Source organism: Cynocephalus volans, chromosome 16, assembly GCF_027409185.1.
Source record: "Cynocephalus volans isolate mCynVol1 chromosome 16, mCynVol1.pri, whole genome shotgun sequence".
Lineage (NCBI taxonomy): Eukaryota > Metazoa > Chordata > Mammalia > Dermoptera > Cynocephalidae > Cynocephalus > Cynocephalus volans.
The window spans coordinates 45,549,465-45,568,715 of record NC_084475.1 but is presented as its reverse complement, the minus strand read 5'-3'; the positions used below and the strand labels follow the sequence as shown (position 1 = coordinate 45,568,715).

General features: G+C 36.8%; 1 protein-coding gene across 1 annotated transcript in view; it reads left to right on the top strand.

Annotated features, from left to right (window-relative positions):
• The window catches only part of LOC134364953 (histone-arginine methyltransferase CARM1-like), a 126,485-nt gene extending 107,439 nt beyond the window's left edge, over positions 1-19,046 (top strand). Inside the window, exons 9-10 of the mRNA XM_063081166.1 lie at positions 1,589-1,726; positions 18,953-19,046. Coding sequence (XP_062937236.1) covers positions 1,589-1,726; positions 18,953-19,046 — 232 coding nt within the window. The remainder of the gene's footprint in view (positions 1-1,588; positions 1,727-18,952) is intronic.
• Positions 19,047-19,251: the final 205 nt, after the last annotated feature.

Here is a 19,251-nt window from a genome sequence, read left to right as displayed (position 1 = left end):
TACTTGTTTCTCCAGTTTTCAAGGAAATAAACACAGCTGTTAACATTACTTTTAGATTATAGGGTGAAGTGAAAATGAGACAGTTTTCCATGTGTCATATCAACTCCGACTGTAAAACCTGTTAAGCCAACTGGATTGAGCTTTGGAGGAGTAAGAGAGGGCTTGTGCTTTACCAACCTTCCTAGTCTTTTCCAGAATAGATGGGATGGAACGCCAAGCCCCGCCTTTGCTTCTGACACACCTGGCTATACAACCTCTTGCATCTGGATGCTTTCCTCAGAATCATACTTTCCCCACTTTGGTTCACAATCTAGAATCCTTCTTTAATGATCAGGCAGGCATGTACCAGGGAACTTCCAAAATTTCATGAAAAAATAGAACTAAAAGACAATACAAATCTTTCCGTGAACTTTTTGAAGTACTTTTGTGTTACTAATACTAATTGAAACATTAGGTAACTTCTCCATCTGTGCATTCCTTTTCTCCCTACTGCACAGGTTTGGAAAAACCACCTACAAGTTGGCTGTCAGTGTTTGGTGTTCCTTATACAGGCTGCACCATTCCCATGACTCCCAAATCTCTGTTCTCTTCCTGACTTGCCTAGTCCCTTCCCAGGCTTCCTCATGTGTCACATGCCCAGGCAAAGGAAGACTTTTATAGTTACTCTCATTGACTCCCTGTGAGAATGTCCAGGCTTATTGTACCTGCTTAGAAAGAAGTGTCTGTGGGGTTGTGATAAAGCTCAGTAGGGTTGGGGAGACTCAAGAGAGGAGGGGATTACGAAAACCTTGTTCATACTGACAACCAGAAAGAAGGAAAATGAGGCATAAATCATTTCTACTTTATGTAAGCATGTTTGTTAAATAAATCCATACCGTTGCTTACCCAAGTAATATCCCACATAAATGAATTTGTTCTGCAAAGGTAAGGGAGACAAGCTTGAAGTGGCCTTCTTCAAGGGGGAAGTTTCTTGGAAGTTAAATGCCTTATCTGGAAATATTGAGAAAATTCACATTCTACTTTATATTTGAGTATATTTTGATATGAAAGTGGCTTATGTTGCTTAGAAGTTGCTAAGTTCAATTATACAAAAATTTGCTCCTAAATCTTCTCTTGCATCCAGAAGCCCCTTCAGGACCCCTGAAGAGGTTGGCATGAGACAGTAACAGACCAGACTCCAGACTTCTCCCCTTGCCATGCTTGTCAAACAAATTAGTTGCTAATTTAACTGTTACTTATTGGGCTTCTAATGAACTTTGCTTCAGAAATACAGGTTGACAGCATAGCCAAACCCATGGGTCTGAAGCCTGGCTCTCCACTTGTCCTCTGTGTGATGTTGGGCAAATCATTTAACCTGTCTGGGTTTACTTCACAGGGTTGTTGTGTAAATTGAATGGGATAATATACATAAACTCTTACTTCAGTACCCAACACATGGTAATTGCTCAATAAATTGAGCTATCCTTATCTTAAAAGGGTTCCATGAGTCAAAAAGAATGAAAACCACTTACCAACCTCAGTCCCCACTCCAACCCATTAGTGTGGGTCTGGCACGTAATTGGTTTTGAACTCTTTTCTTGCCACACAGGGTTACGGTTTGGCTGTCAACAGCCCCAGCCGAGCCTCTGACGCATTGGTATCAGGTGCGGTGTCTTCTTCGGACTCCCCTCTTTGCCAAGGAAGGGGAGACTGTCTCTGGGACAGTGCTGTCTGTAGCCAATAAACGGTAAGCAGGAAAGTAGTACAGATGTGTTTTCACCCCTGATTAGTGGGCACTGAGGGGTGGGTGCAGGAGGAAGCTGGCAGGCCTCTGAGACTCCACACCTACATTATGGATGCAAGCTTTACAAAAGCCTGGCTGAGTTTGCACAGATGCCCTCTGCTGAAAAGCCTGCGGGCAGGTTTCATCCTTGCACTGAGTGTGGCAAGGAACAGGAGCTTCCCATGACTCAGGGGCAGCCTTCTCTACCTTACCACAAAGGTAGGAAAGAAATCCAGCAGCTTATGGGAGCACTTGCCACAGGACTGAGTTATCAAGCGGTTAAACCCAGGTCAGCTTGCTGGACTGACTTACATCTGTCTAGCCACACATTCCCAAATTTAGTGTAATAAAACTGATATGTTCTGCAGGGAAGAAAAGCTCTTCGGAAGCAATATGTGGTGAGTCAGGCAGGACCAGCTGCTTTCTTATGGTAATTGATTTCCAAAGGTCTCTGCAATGATTACCTTGATTTATCTCATTTTTAAAATGCTCTATTTTTGTTTCACCTTGTGGGAGCTTCTGCTGTGTGAGTTGGAGGAGGGTGGGGTGGTAGGGTGGTTCCAGGACTCTCAGGGTACTCAGGTGCTCAGAGGTCATCTTCTTCAACTTTTCCCCTCCCTGCCTCCCGCTCTTCTTCAGGCCTGTGCTTGAACACTCCAGTGACAGAGAGCTTACCACCTGGCAAACCAACCCTTCCTTTTAAAAGTCTTTATTTCTCTAATTACAAAAACCTAACTTGCTTACATATAAATTCAGAACTATGAAAGTGTATAGAGTCCTTCTATACTCCCACCCCTCAGCTGCTCTCCTGATGTGATGTTTTGATTTGCATGCTTTCAGGTGATTTTCCGTGCAAGTACCAAGTAAAATTGTTGTGAGGTTTGTTTTTGTTTTACAAGGTTTGTTTTTGTTTTACACTAGCAGTTGGAAACTTAATTTTTTACTTAGTAATATGTTCTGGATCTGTATGGGTGGCTCTGCTTTGTTCTTTTTAATAGATGCATAATAGTCCAGAGCATGGATATATCATAATGTCTTTTCATTTTTATTTATTTATTTTTAACTTCTCAATATACATTGTAGTTGATTTTCATGGCTCTTTACCCATTCCTCTCCACCCCCTCCTTCTCTCCCCTCCCCCCACATCAAATCTCTTCACTTGTCTTAACAAGTTCATGGAATTGTTGTGATTGTTGTGTCTTCTTCCCCCCCCATCCTTTATTTGTTTGTGTTTTTTATTTATTTTTAGGTCCCACAAATAAGTGAGAACATGTGGTATTTCTCTTTCTATGCCTGACTTGTTTCACTTAATGTAATTTTCTCTAAGTCCATCCATGTTGTTGCGAATGGTCTCGTACACTGTTAGTGGGACTGCAAAATGGTGCAGCCTCTATGGAAAATGGTATGGAGGTTCCTCAAACAATTACAGATAGATCTACCATATGACCCAGCTATTCCACTGCTGGGAAAATACCAAGGGGAATGGAAATCATCATGCCAAAGGGATACCTGTACACCAGTGTTTACTGCAGCACTATTTACAATAGCCAAGAGTTGGAACCAGCCCAAATGTCCATCATCAGATGAGTGGATAAGGAAACTGGGGTACATCTACACAGTGGAATACTACTCTGCCGTAATGTCTTTTAAAAGTCCCTGATTGATTTTGAGGTTGCTTAAAATTTTTTTTGCAATAATTTCTTTGAACATATATTGTGCATAGCAACATCGGTATTTCCAAATGTGATGCCTAGAAGTGGAAATGCTGTATCAAAGAGCATGGACATGTTTTACTCTGATAGATAATACTTTTCTCAATGTTTGCACCAATTTCCCTGCACGCCAGCAATGGATAAGCATGCTCATTTCTCCACACCCTTCCCTAAATTGAAGGTTATCAGTCTCTGTGGTTTGTGTCAATCTGATAAATCCCAAAATAATTTTTGAGTAGCATCTTATTGTTTTGGCTTGCATTCCTTTAGTTATTGATAAGGTTAAGTAATTTTTAATATAATCATTGGCTATCAATGTCTCCCACTTTTGACATCTCTAACTATTAAAAAATTATCCTTGCTATTAATCTTATTTCCTATAAATTCTACTCATTGATCTTAGTCATCTTTCTGAATTCAAACTAAATAGGTCTGTTCTAACCTCCAAATTGCAATTTTTTTAATGTTTAGGGAGCTACCAAATGTCTTCCCATTGTCCCTGTCTTTAACCTGATGTTCAACTCCACCCTTCTCTAAGAATGATGTTGAAATAGTTTGAAATTCCAAGTTCTTCCCTCTGAAATATCCTAGTTATCAATGTCCCCTTTTAAAATATGTCTTCAGAACTAAACACAAGACAGCATATGTGTTCTGATAAGTGCTGGGTACAGAGTGACAGCAACCACTGCTGTTTTGAATTTTACTATAATAATGTAATTTAAGTTGAAATTAAGCATAGTCAATTAAAACCAAAAAGTGTATTTTCACATGATCTACTTCTAAATCAGATTCCTCCCTTTTCCCAGCATGCAGCTGATTTTTGTTGGCTTTGGTACAAGTTTTTGTATTTATTCCACTCAGGCATTCATCTGCTGGTTTTGGAGCTTTGCTAGAGACAATAGATTATTTTATTTTTTAAAAGTCTTTCGTGTAGCATATGAGTGATTTTACATCATTTACAAATTTAATACACACATTTTTGTTTGAAAAATATTAAGCAGTAAGAGACCAAGGATGTAATCTTCCTTCAAAATTTGTATATATCCAGCCTAGTCCACCCACTTTGGATTTGGTCATGGAAGTGACTCAAAAGCCACCCTCCTGTATTTATACCCAGCCCACATTCCTCTATCCAGGCCTAAGGGGAATATAGTACGACCTTGTCGAGTGTGATATCCAGATAAGCTTCATTTCTGGTTTCACTCCAATAACCCTGCCAAAAAACTCAAAGGGAAATAAAACGAATAAAACTAATTGGACATAGCTTTTATTATTTAATTTCTTAGTGAAACTGTGCTAGATCACTAATTATCATGCCTTTTCTATCTCCTTAAAGGGTTATTTAATTTTTTGAAGAGATAATACAGTCATACCATTCACAATAAAGATATAGAAAAAGATATGCAATGAAAAATCTTCCTCCCAGTGCAAATCCCATTTGTGCCCCTCCCCCATCATATAGCCACTGTTAATGTTTCTTGCATATCCTATCAGAGTTTCATTTTGCACATACAACTAGAAAACACTGCATAATGGTAGGAATATATATATTTCCCCTGATTTTATATCTAATTGGTAACATTCAGTATCTATTTTCTACAACTTAATTTTTTTTTTCACTTGACAATACATCTCAAAGACATTCCATAGCGACACATTGAGATCTTTCTTGTTCTCTTCATTGAGTTATTACCATGTAATTCTGCAGCATGGTCTTTCTTCATAAATGTTATTACTTCCTCCATAGAGGTGAGAGCTTCATATGGCTTTAAAATTTGTGACAAAATATTTGCTCGCATTTTTTTTATCTGTGCCATGGCATCCTTTATCTGATGCATGTTTTTCATTTATTTGTAAATTTTGCTACTCTTTTTCTATTTTTTTCTAATAATAAATTTACCTCTCCTTTGTTGTTTTGGTATTATGGTCATTCATCATCAAATCATGGACTTTTCTGGACTGCTGTTTATAGAAAGAAGTTCCTGTGGCAGGAAGAATTGTGATACTCTTTGTGTTGTCTTTTTCTCTCAACTCAGATGCTCTTTCCTTCCATGCTGCCACCGAGTCACACCGCTGCCTGCAAGAATGGCCCCTCATGTCATGTTGTTTAGGTAGTTCTACCATGTTCCAGTTCCTTTGTGCCCAAAGCTTGCTCACCCCAGTTCGTGCACGAGATGTCACAAACAAGGAATATACCTTTTGCATTTCAGAAAATGCTCCTCACCTTCAGGTAGTGTATTTTTGTGAGCACTTTCTCAGATGTGCTGCCCGTGGGCTCTCTTGTCACTCCTTGCCCTTCTCTTATACTTTCTTCCATGTGGCTTATAACTAATCTCACCAGTTTTTGCTGCCCTGACACATATTTTGGAGACTGCAGATTATACCTTTCTCATGGTTTTACAGAAAATGAAGTCGTGGTCTCTAGTATCTTCCTCTTCTCTTTGTTTTGGGATGGTTTCCGGGAAGAAAAAAGGAAAATGCTGACCTATACCACATTTATCCTGGAAGTTACCACTTTTTTTTCTTTCTAAGTCCTCATAAACCATCTGTTTAATGACCAGGTCTAAAAACAAAAAACAAAAACAAAAAACTGTTAAGGAGCAATAGCCGACATCTGCCTGAAGTTTTGGACTTTGCCCTTTCTGCTTTTTGCAAGCCAGGAAAATATTATTTCGTCTTCAAATTTTTATATTTAAGTATCTTAGGATACAATTAGGTGAGTGAATTTAAATCACCCTATCCTTCCATTCCTTTTTTCTGACATATCTTAGGTTTCATTCTTATTGGTAATATTTTTCTATCCTTCTCTCCTTCATTCCCCCAATAGGTAAGAAGGAGGCAAATTATCCACCTCCCACATCTGTCTCTTGACTCCCAGAGCTCCTGCAGCCCTCCGTACTTTTGTTACAGCACTGATGTTGCACTGCTATTATTGTTCTGAATGTGAGCTTCCCAAGAAGAGGAACTGAGTCTTATTCTATGGTGTATTCCTCCTCTATACATTTCAGAGACTCAGCAATGTTGTGGAATGACTAACTGAACGAAGAAGGAATCATGAGCTGTCTGTCCCTGTCTCATTAAGAACTTAGTCTGGCACAGTTGAAAGAAGTAGCTAAGATATTGTGAGCATGCAATACTTTGCAGGAGGAAGAAAAGAAGCAAGGGAGGAAGTTCTTTATCTTATTAAATCAGTGCCCTTGTATAGTGAAAAAAGACCAGGTTTGGGAGTCTGCTGTGTCCTGGTTCTGTCCAGCCTCTTCTATGTACTGGTTGTACTTGAGTGACCTTGGGCAAGTTAATGAATCTTTCTAGCATCACAATTTCCTCACCTCACCATCTATAACATAGCATTTATAATCATTGTGTCACCAGGTTTTTGCAAATATATAAAAAAGAGAACATAGTATTGTGACTAACACACAGTAGGCTTACAGTAAACCTTAGTTCTGTTTCTTTTTCCTTTATTCTCTTTCTAATTCCCAGTGTACCTCTTCAGACCTTTTGATTTAAAATTCTTGTATTCCTTGGCATTTTCTACAAGCCTCAACACTTCCTGAATGTCAGTATTTTCGTGCTATTTTTTCAGGAAGGTGCTGTCCCTTTGTACTGCCTTGGATAGAATCTCCCCCCTTCCTATTGTCAAATACTCTTTTAAACTCTGAACTCCTGGGAGAACTCCCTATGCAACCACGCAGGTGTGACAATGACTGCCCTTTTCTTCCCCACCAGGACCATTTATGATTGTATTGTTAGCATTTTATTTTTGACAGCCTCTCATCATTCTGGAGCTGTCATTTATTTTATTGCTTTGGTGATAAAGTAGAACCTATCCTTTTTATGAACTTTATGAAATTTATGTCCCTAAAGTTCACAGAAGTGGTCTCCAAAGTTTTTTGATCCTGTGCACCTATGAGTAAAAACACCTTACATATGTCTTCCCGAAGTATACCAATATTTATCTTTTAATTATGTGCATGTACCACAGTAATAATAACAGAAAGTCCAAAACTAGTTTATCTCTCTGTACATATCTATATTTATATACATCATATATATATACACATGTATACATATGCATAGACAGATCTATGTGTGTGTATAGATACGCATATAAAAATTCATATATTATGTATTATGTAAGACATACAAAAAGAGAAATGAAAAGGATGCATTGAAAAAATGAATATAGGCCAATTGTTGGATCTAGCTCAGCCACTTATCTTGTGCCAAAATATTTTGAAACATTATTTTAAAATTTTGGCTCCCTATGAAGGCGTTCTATGCCCAGGTTTGCCAGGGGATTTGGTTTGGGAAGAGTTTGATGAGCTTTGTGATTTATAAAACTAGAAAAAATGCTGATCAAAGAATTAAAGCTTTGGAAGCTTCAAGAGCTACTCCTAATGGTCATCATTAAACTGCTTTACCTTGGACTTTACATAAAATAAAAGCTCTTGATAGCTATGTATTTGGTCAGCTGCCTCAGCAGGAATTACAGGAGCAATGGCTGTACACAACGAGGTACAGTGAAGTACTGTATGTGCTGGTGCAGCTTTAAACGACATTTCTTTGTTCTGCAGAGCTACCATATTCTTCTAGCCCATCACATGGCTGGTATTTACTCGCTGACGTTGTCCCACATTATTTAAGGTGTAATAAGTGTCTAATAAAGCCATCTCACCTGTGGAAAACCTGAGAAACTAGGTGAACATAACAAATACCTGGCTTCTGAGTTGATTAGAATCCAGCATTTACCAAGTAAATTCACTAGTATCTAATACATATTCAGTATGTATTTGGTAAACAACTGTATTAGCTTCTTAGAGCTGCCATAACAAATTACCACAAACTGGGTGGCTTACAGCAACAGAAATTTATTCTCTCACAGTTCTGGATGCCAGAAGTTAAAAATCAAGGTGTCAGCAGGGCTGTGTTTCCTGTGAAAGCTCAAGAGAAGAAGCTGCCTGTGTTTTTCAACTGCTCATGGCACCTGGCAATCCTCAGCATTCCTTGTAGCTGCGTCCCTCTGGTCTCTGCCTCTGTCTTCACGTGGCTTTACCTGTGTGTCCTCTCCTCTTCTTACAAAGACACCAGTCACTGGATTTGGGGCCCACACTAATCCACTATGATCTCTTCCAAACTTGGTTTCGTGTGCAAAACCCTATTTCCAAACAAGGTCACATTCACAGGTACTGGTGGTTAGGACTTAAACATATATTTTGCAGGGACACATTTCAATTCACTATAACAACAAACTAAAACATTTTAAATAACAACTCAATATTTTCTTCCACAACCACCGTGAATCCCACATTCTCTCTGGAGCAAACTGAAATCCCTTTGAAGAGCACTGGTCTAGAGTCCATATTTGCAAAGGCTCTTATTCCTTTTTTTTTTAAATCTATCAGTAAATCCTTGATGACTTGGGTCATTTTTTTGCAATCTTCCTGCTACTTCTGTTTCTCCATCCCATTCTTCCTTGATGGTCAGCACGAAGCCCGTCCCACTATTACATCTACTTTTTGTGAGATAAAATTACCGTGAACTACCATGTTCTCTGGAAAGATATGTCCTATGTATGTTGTTTCCAAGTTTCCAATATTTTCTTGGATATTGCAAAAGAAATGTTAATACACAAAGTGATGATTTTGTATTCAATCCTTGAACTAAGGTACATTCCCACTTAAGCCACCTCTCTGTCTCTGTAAAGTTTAAAATGACTAAGTCTGGCAAAGAACTAGGTTTTTTTAAAAATGCACATTACCAAATAACTGCTTCAAAGAAATCAGTAGTTATTTAGGATTCTGTAGACACAGTCTTGGAAGACTAATCATTAGTGGTCGCTTTATAAACATTGCATTTTAATTGTTATGGTTGCGGTTGCCTTCTGGGTATCTTGGCACTAGCAACATGACACTGTTCCTAAAGCACATTATTTACATTAATTTCCTGCAATTTTAGGTGACAACACATTCTCTTTGGTCAGGTGAATCACTATCAAATCAGTGAAGCTAACTATCCCCCTCACCTCACCCATTAACTCATCCACACATACACTGAAGGGCTTTACAACAAATCTCAGCTTTTCACTGACCAAACTGAGACATGATGCTCCCTTTTCTCCCCTTCCATCAGGGAAGATAAGGCTTTGATGATGGGCAAAGAAGAGGAGTGGGCTGTAAAAACCAAGTATAAAGTGACAATGTTATATCCTAGTACAGGTCGAGCATCCCTGATCTGAAAATCCAAAATTGGAAATGCTCCAGAATCTGAAACTTTTTGAGTGCCAAAATCACTCTCAAAGGAAATGCTCATTGAAGCACCTTGAATTTCAGATTTTTGGATTAGGGATGCTCAACCAGTATGTATTCTGGAAATATTCCAAAGAAAAAAAATTCAAAATCTGAAACACTTCTGATCCTAAGCATTTTGTATAAAGGATATTCAACATATATTCTGAAAAAACCCTTGCTGAAGACCCTATAGCAAAATTATACCGATTGTCTTCCCAGCAACAGGAGCCTTCCAGTTCTCAGTTGTAAGTAACCTGATTCATATATGTATCCACAAATGCACACACTCACACATGCCTCACAGTACTCAATTTCTGCTTTATATTGCACATTAATTACTTCAGACATCATTAAGAAGGTGTTTTTCATTTGGCAAAATGTATAGGTGTGTCTCTCCCTGACTTATTTACCAGGCTGATCTTTCAGCCTTTCTATGAGTCCAGTGAGGTTTGAACCTCTACTAATGAGCTCATTGTCTTAATGTCTAGTTCCCTTGGAAACTACATTCAGGTATCACAAATGTGAACTACTGGATGTAGGAATCATAGAAGAAAATTTTTAAGCTGGCTGGTTAGCTCAGTTGGTTAGAGCATGGTGCTGATAACATGAAGGTCTGGGGTCTGATCCCTGTACTGGCCAGCTAAAAAATATAAAAAATAAAAAAATAAAAAAGATGTTCTTAGTCAATTAGATGAGTTGAAATAGGATCAAAGGACAAAAATCTTAATTTCTTTTTAAATGTTTGGCTATGTTTTTCTCTTATTTATTTATTTTTGGCCCCAATAAAATCTAGAACTTGAATGATTGGTGTTGCTTTGCATTGCTTTGCTCCCCACGGATTTGTCACCCCACTTCCCCTGGGTGACAGAGATGCAAAGGATTACTCAAAGCCCACCTCTTCTGAGCAGTGAGAGGCCCGAAGTGGTTAATCTCCTGTAACCCTCAAGAGAGAGGCATTCCTTCCTTGGGAAATTAACGAATTGGGGTTCTCTTCCTGCATTTATTTTCCAGACCAGGAAGTTGCAGGAAGAGAACAAAGGTGGGGTTATAGTTTAACAGTATAGGCTGGTAACTTTCAGTGAAGTTACTGGAAGAATTGTCTCTTTCAGTAGACAATTAAGTGGTCCTATCAACAACAGTTTGATCTTAGCAAACATTCCTTCCTATAGCAATTCTTAGTATCTTTATATAACTATCAGTAACTAGTCTGTCTTTGAGCCAGCAATCTGCTGTGCCACAATTCTTTATCTTGCAACAGAGACTTATACCCTTAGGGAAATTTCCAGTCCTTGCAAGGTCCAATATTTGAAACTGCAAGGCTTTGGAAAACCAGGCCCTGTGAAGGACATATGCTTTATAGTATATCCCACAGATTGGTTTCATAAGATTTGACATTATATTTAAGCTTAACCAGGCCACTACTGGCAATGATGGGTGGGAGTGGGTATGGAGGATGAGGACTTTATATCACTCACTATTTTTTTTAATGGCCAGATATTTTTATTAATTCTTTATTAAAAAAGAAAAAGCCTCTTAAGGATGAAATATTTCATCATTTAAAATAGTAAGAAATATACAACTGGTTACATTGTGGAGATTATGAATATATGCAGCTACAAATCAAAGGAAAATACAATGGAAAGTTATGCAAATTGCTTCATGTAGCTTGGGATGATTTTTTAGAAAAAATTTTATTGAAACATATTGATTGTACATATTTATGGGGTACAGAGTTATATTTCAATACATGTATACAATGTGTGATGATCTAATCAGGATATTTAACATATTCATCATTGTAAAATTTAATCATTTCTTTGTGATATGCACATTTGATTTCCTCTCTTTTAGTCATCTGAAAACATGCAGGAAGCCATTGTTAAACATAGATTCCTGAGTCAACTATACACCAATAGGACTTATTTTTCCTAACTAGCTGTAATTTTGTGTCCATTAACCAGACTCTCACTATCTTCCCATCCCCTCCCTTTTCCCATCTCCAGTAACTACAGTTATTCTCTCTCATTTTAACAGTTCAACTTATTATTATTTGTTTGTTCTATTGTTTTCTTTTTTAGCTACAACATATGACTGAAAACATGCAGTGTTTCTCTTTCTGTACCAGACTTATTTCACTTACCATAATTTTCTCCAGGCTCATCCATGTTGTTGTGAATGGCAGAATTTCATTCTTATTTTATGGCAGAGTAGTATTTCATTCTGTATATGTATCACACTTTCTTTATCCAATCATCTGTCGATGGACATTTAGGTTAGTTCCATATCTTGGCTATTGTAACTAGAGCTGCAATAAACATAGGGATGCATATATCCCTTCAACATGATGCTTTCCATCCGTCTGGGTATATACCCAGTAGTGGGATTGCTGGGTCATATGGTAGTTCTATCTGTAGTTGTTTTGGAAAACTTCATCCAGTTTTCCAAAATGGCTGTACTAATTTACAGTCCTACCAACAATATATAAAGGTTCCCCTTTCTCTGCATCACCAGCATTTGTTATTTTCTGTCTTTTTTATAATAGCCAATCTAACTGGAATGAGATGATATATCAATATGGTTTTGATTTACATTTCCCAGATGATTAGTGATGTTGAACATTTTTTCATGTACCTGTTAGCATTTTGTTTGTCTTCTTGTAAGAAGTGTCTGTTCAGCTGCCTTGCCCAATTTTTTGATTGGGTTATTTGTTTTTTACGATTGAGTTGTTTGAGTCCCTTGTATATTCTGGATATTAATCCCTTGCCAGATGTGTGGTTTACAAATATTTTCTCTGATTCTGCAGATTGTTTCTTCATTGTATTGTTTCCTTTGCTGTGCAGAAGCATTTAAGTCTGGTAAAATCTCATTTATTTTTGTTTTTTTTGCCTGTGCTTTTGGGGTCTTATTCATAAAATCTTTGCCTATTCCTATGTCCTGGATTATTTCCCCTGTGTTTTCTTCTAGAAGTTTTGTAGTTTCCGGTCTTACATTTAAGTCTTCAATCCATTTTGAGTTGATTTTTGTAGTGAAAGACAGGGGTCTAGGTTCATTCTTCTACACACGGATCTCCAGTTTTCCCACTACCATTTATTGAAGAGGCTGTCCTTTCCCTGATGTATGTTTTTAGTGCCATTGTCAAAACCAGTTGGCTTTAAGTAGATGGGTTTATTTCTGGGTTTTCTATTCTGTTCCATTGGTCCAAGTGTCTGTTTTTATGCCAGTACCATGCTGTTTTGGTTACTATAGCTTTATAGTATAATTTGAAGTCAGGTAATGTTATGCCTCTGGCTTTATTTTGTTTTACTCAGGATTGCTTTGGCTATACAGGATCTTCTGTTGCTCCATATGACTGTTAGGATTGTTTATTCTATTTTTGTGAAGAATGTCATTGGTATTTTGATAGGGATTGCATTGAATATGTAGATCACTTTGAGTAGTATGGCCATTTTCACAATATTAATTCTACCAATCCAAGAGCATGGAATGTGTTTCCACTTTCTTGTGTCCTCTTTATTTCTTTCATCAGTATTTTGTAGTTTTCATTGTAGAGATCTTTCACTGCTTTGGTTAAATTTATTCCTAGCTATTTTTTTTCTTTTTGGAAGGGAGGGAGCTATTATAAATGGGATTGCTTCCTCAATTTCTTTTGCTGAGTTCATTGTTGGAGTATAAAAACATGACTGATTTTTGTGTGTTGAGTTTGTATCCTGCAACTTTACAGAATTCATTTTCAGCTCTAAGAGTATTTTGGTGGGGTCTTTAGGTTTTTCTGTATATCATGTCATCTGCAAACAAAGACAGTTTGACTTCCTCTTTTCCAATTTTTATGCCCTTTATTTCGTTCTTTTGCCTGATTACTCTGGCTAGTACTTCCAATACTATGTTAAATACAAATGGTAAGGATGGATATCCTTATCTTGTTACTGTTCTTAGAGGAAAAGCTCTCAACTTTTCCCCATTTAGGCTGATGTTAGATTAGTGTAGTATGTCATATATGGCTTTTATTGTGTTGAGATATTTTCTTTTTATAACTAACTTGTTGAGAGTTTTTTTAATCATGAACGGATGTTGAATTTTGTCAAATGCTTTTTGTACATCTGTTTAGATGATCATATGGTTTTTGTCTTTCATTTTGTTGATGTCGTGTATCACATTTATTGATTTGCATGTGTTGAACCATCCTTGCATCCCAGGGCTGAATCCCACTTGATAATGGTGTATTATCTTTTTGATGTGCTGTTACATTCTGTTTGATAGTACTTTGTTGAGAATTTTTGCATCTAAGTTCATCAAGGATATTTGCCTGTAGTTTTCTTTTTTGTTGTATCTCTGTCTGTTTTCTGTATCATGATGATGCTGTCTTCATAGAATGAGTTTGGGAGAATAGTCTCTGCTATAATTTTTTGAAATAGTTTCAGAAGAATTGGTATTAAATCTTCTCTAAAAGTTTGGGATAATTTATCAGTGAAGCTGTCCAGTCCTGGGCTTTTCTTTGTTGGGAAACTGCTGATTACTGATTTAATCTCATTACTCATTATAGGTCTGTTCAGGTTTTCAGTTTCTTCTTCAGTCAGTCTTGGTAGGTTGCATGTGTCCTAGATTTTCAAATGTGTTGGCATATACTTACTCATAATAGTCTCTAATAATTCTTTGTATTTCTGTGGAGTCAGTTGTAATATCTCCTTTTTCTTTTCTGATTTTTGTTATGTGGGTCTTCTCTCTTCTTGGTTAGTCTAGCTAATGGTTTGTCAAATTTGTTTATCTTCTGAAAAAAACAACTTTTTGTTTTATAGATTGTTTGTAACTTTTTTGGTGTCTATTTCACTTTAGTTCTGCTCTAAACTTTTTTATTTCTTTCCTTCTATTAATTTTGGAGTTAGATTGTTCTTGCCTTTCTAGTTTCTTGAGGTGTAATATTAGGTTGTTTATTTGAGATCTTTCAGCTTTTTTGATGTAAGCACTTATTGCAATATACTTCCTTCTTATTACCACTGTTGTAGTATCCCATAGGTTTTAGTAAGATGTGCTTGCATTTTTATTTATTTCAAGGAATTTTTTTTTATTTCCTACTTTATTTCTTCTTTGTCCCATTGGTTGTATAGGAGCATATTGTTTAATTTCCATGTGTAGTTTCCTAAGTTTTACTTATTATTGATTTCTAGTTTCATTTCATTGTTGTCTGAAAAAATACATGATATTATTTAAACCTTTTAAAATTTGTTGAGACTTGATTTGTGGCCTATCATGTGATGTATCCTGGAAAATTATCCATCTGCTAATGAGAAGAATGTATATTCTGCATTTGTTAGATGAAATGTTCTGTCCATTTGATCTGAGGTACAGTTTAAATCCAATATTTCTCTGCTAATACTTTGTCTAAATGATCTGTCCAATGCTGAGAGAGGGATGTTGAAGTCCCTGGCTATCACTGTATTGGGGGGTCAATCTCTTCTTTTAGATTCAATAATGTTTACTTTATATATCTGGGTATGCCAATGATGGGTTCATATATATTTATAATTGTTATATCTTCTTGCTGAATTGATCCCTTTTATCATTACATAATGTCCTTTTTGTCTCTTTTTAAAGTTTTTTGTTTAATGTCTATTTTATCCAATATAAGTATAGCCACTCCTGCTCATTTTCAGTTTCCATTTGCATGCGATATCTTTCTTCATCCCTTGACTGTTAGTTTATATGTTTCTTTACTGGTGAAGTGAGTTTCTTTCAGGCAGCATATAGTTGGGTCTAGTTTTTTAACCTATTCAGCCAGTCTACATCTTTTAAGTGTAGAATTTCATCCATTTACTTTCAGGTTTGTTATCGAAATGTATTGCCTTACTCCTCCAATTTTATTATTTTTTTATGGTTGTTTTATATTTCTTTTGTTCCTTTTCCCCCCTTTATTATTTGTATTTGCTGTTTGGTGTTTTATTGTAGTAGTAAGACAGTTTCTTTTTTTCATTTGTTTATCTGCTCTTTGAGTGGGTTTTATTCTTTCTCATGTATCCATGGTGGTAGTTGTTGTTCTTTTGATTCTAGATGTAGGACTCACTTAAGGATTTTTTTGTAGGGCCAGTCTTGTGGCAGTAAATTCCCACAATTTTTGTTTGTCTAGGAAAGGCACTATTTCTCCTTCATTTTTGAAGGATAGCTTTGCTGGGTATAGTATTCTTGGCTGGCAGTTTTTTTTTTTCTTCAGTACTTTGAATATATCAACCCACTCTCTTCTAGCCTGTAAGTTTTCTGTTAAGAAGTCTGCTGTTAGTCTGATGGGAATTCCATTATGGGTGATTTGACACTTTTCTCTTGCTGTTTTTAGAATTCTTTGCCTTTCACTTTTGACAATTTGGATATAATGTATCTTGTGGAGGACCTTTTCAGGTTGTATCTGTTAGAGGATCGTTGAGCCTTTTGCATCTGGGAGACTATATCTCTCCCAATCTTGGAAATTTTTCAGCTATTATTTCATTAAATAGGCTTTCAATACTTTTACCTTTCTCTTCCCCTTCCAGTAAACCCATACATAATACAGAGGTTTATACATTTAAGGTTGTCTAATAGATATTGAAGGCTTTCTTCATTTTTTAAAAGTCTTTTTTTTCTTTCTTTCTATTTATTTATTTATTTATTTATTTATTTATTTATTTATTTATTTATTTATTTATTTATTTATTTATTCAGTCCAATTAGGTTAATTTGAAAAGCCTGTTCAAGAATTCTTTCTTCTGCTTTTTCTAGCCTGCTGCTTAAACTCTTGATTGTATCTTTTATTTCATTGAATGAATTCTTCTGCTCCAGGATTTCTGCTTGATTGTTTTTTATGATATTTATCTCTTTGTTGAATTTCTCCTTCAGGTCTTGGATTGTTTTACTGGCTTCACCGTGATTTCTACCTATGCTTTCTTGCATCATGTTGAGTTTCTTTAAGATTACTAGTTGGACTTCCTCTTCATGCATTTCATAGGTTTCCTGTTGTTTAGGATCTGATACTGGAGAATTATTGTCTTCCTTTAGGGGTGTTGATTTCCATGTTTCTTCATGCTTTCTTATATCTCTGTGTTGGTGTCTGAGCATCTGATGGGGCAGTCACTTCTAATTTTCAGAGCAGTTTTTGAAGGGAGAAACTCACCTGTGGAAGTGTTCTACATTAACAGCTGAGTTGGGCATTTTAGGTTTGGTTCTGAGTTAGCACAGTAGTATACTCTTCATATGACTTAATTGACTGTTCAGTCTTGGAGTTGTCTGTTGGTGTCTTTGTGGCCTAGGTGGTGGGGTCTCTGACAGTTTCTTGTTGACGTGGCTGACACTAGGCAGGGTTGTTGTGGCTGTGAGCAGGGCCTCAAGTACCTCATGGGTGTGTTGGTGTGCTCCTAATGATTCCTAAGCTGAGGTGAGTGACCTTTACGGGGTCACTGGAGTCACCATTGGAGCTTTGTTTTCTGGGGTAGGTGTTGTGGTGATGGGCTGTTCCTCTGCTAATGTGAGTGGGGTTGCCAGGATACTGAGCAGGTTGCACACCCCTGGGTGAAGTGCTTGGGCACTTCTCTGTGTTCCAGGGTGAAGAGGGTGGGCTCTCTGAAGCTACCCTGCTGGAATATGTGGATCTAGGCAAGTTTACCAGAGACGTGTGGGATTGTGTGCACCCAGGAGGAGCCATCTCACTCCCTGCACTCTCTCCACTGGGGTGGGATGCTCTGGTGGGTTATTTGAATTAGGCAGGTCTCCTAGTTCCCAGGGGGGGAGGTGGGAGTGGATCTACCAGAGATTTGGGGGGCTGGCTGTGGACCAGCACACTCTCTGCACCTTTTCCACTATGGTGGGAGGCTCTGGCAGACAGACCACAATTGGGCAGGTCTGTCTCCATGTCCTGGCTCCTATCCCAAAATGGTGACATCCAGTGGCAGCCCAGAACTGTCACTAATTTCTGAAATTTAAAAAAGTCTAATAATCATGATAATTTAATAAACATAATCTATAATATTTAACCCCAAATGCTTAAATATTAAGAATTTGAAAAGATGTAACAAAATTAGCACTTTTATACTTTGCAGGTAAGGAAGTAATTTGGTACACTTTCTGGAAGATATTTTAGCAATAATTTTTGGGAACCTTGAATATATTGATATGCTTTAGTCTGATGAGTCTACCCCTAAGAATTTATTCAAAGGAAATAATTGTAGAAAGGACATAAATATATATTGCAAGAATGTCCTTTATAGCATTTCTTTCAAAAAACTAGGTTTTTGTTATTATAAGTAATGTTGTAATACAAATATAAATATTTAAAAATGAGAAATATTAAATAAATAATACTGTATTCATATGATGCCATTAAAAACTACATTTTCAAAAATTATCTTATGATACTCATATAGGATAAGTGCTTGTGTTAAATGAAAGAAGATATAAGGCAATACTTAAGCATCATTTTGGTAAACATTTGTATTTATAAATACATAGAAAAAATAGAAGGGAAATATTCTATAATGTTAGCTGAAAGAATCTTTGTCTAGTGGCATTATGGATTATTTTAGTTTCTTTATATTTTCCACTGTTTTAAAATTTTTCTACAGTAAATATTGTAACTTTTATAATCAGAGAAAATATATATATATATTTAAGAATGACTAATAAAATCCTACAAACATGGCTCCTTCAGATTAGTCATTAAAGATATGTCATATTATTCTTATCAGCCAGTTCCTCTCACTGTAATTGCATGAGCCTTCATCTGAGGCCTCTTAAAATTAATCACATCTGTTGGATGTTTTAAACCATTTTGAGATTTTAGCTCAGCCAATCCTTCCATGATTGAGATTGTTTTAGCTCTTTAATGATGGCCTACAAAGCATCTCTGTTACTTAAAGCCATTTTCTGTCATTGATGTTGATAAAACTTCCCCCAAATGCCCTGAAAAAAATACTTTGATCAATCAGAAGTCCCATCACCTTTGTAATGTTTACATCAATAAATTATAGCCATTCAACTCTTCTAATGAATAAACAAGATTTTAAGTCATCTCTACCAATATTAATAGCATCCAAATGAACAAACATGGACATATATAAGATGCCAATCACGTATTCTCAAAACCCTCATGAAGTAGGTGTGCATGGAAGATGACATAGGCATATATGAGTAGCTAACCAGCCTTATGAGATGATGTGTTTTTTTCTGCAATATAGACAGAGTTATGACATTCAGATCGTGGCGCTGGTGAACCAAACAGGCTTCAGATCTGGGAACATCCTCGATTTAAAGAATCCATTCTTTAGGTAAGAAATGCTCCCATCCATTTCACATCTATGTATACAAAATCTCAGTTGCTCCTGTGACCAGGTGTAAAGGTAGGGCTTACAGACCCCTCAAGTCTGTTGCACAGATTGAGTTACAAACCCTCCACACGCAGGTCTGTGAGATAGGTAATAGGAAAAAAAGGTTCTGGGGGCCGTGGGTATAGAAAAATGAATGGGTTTTATTCAGA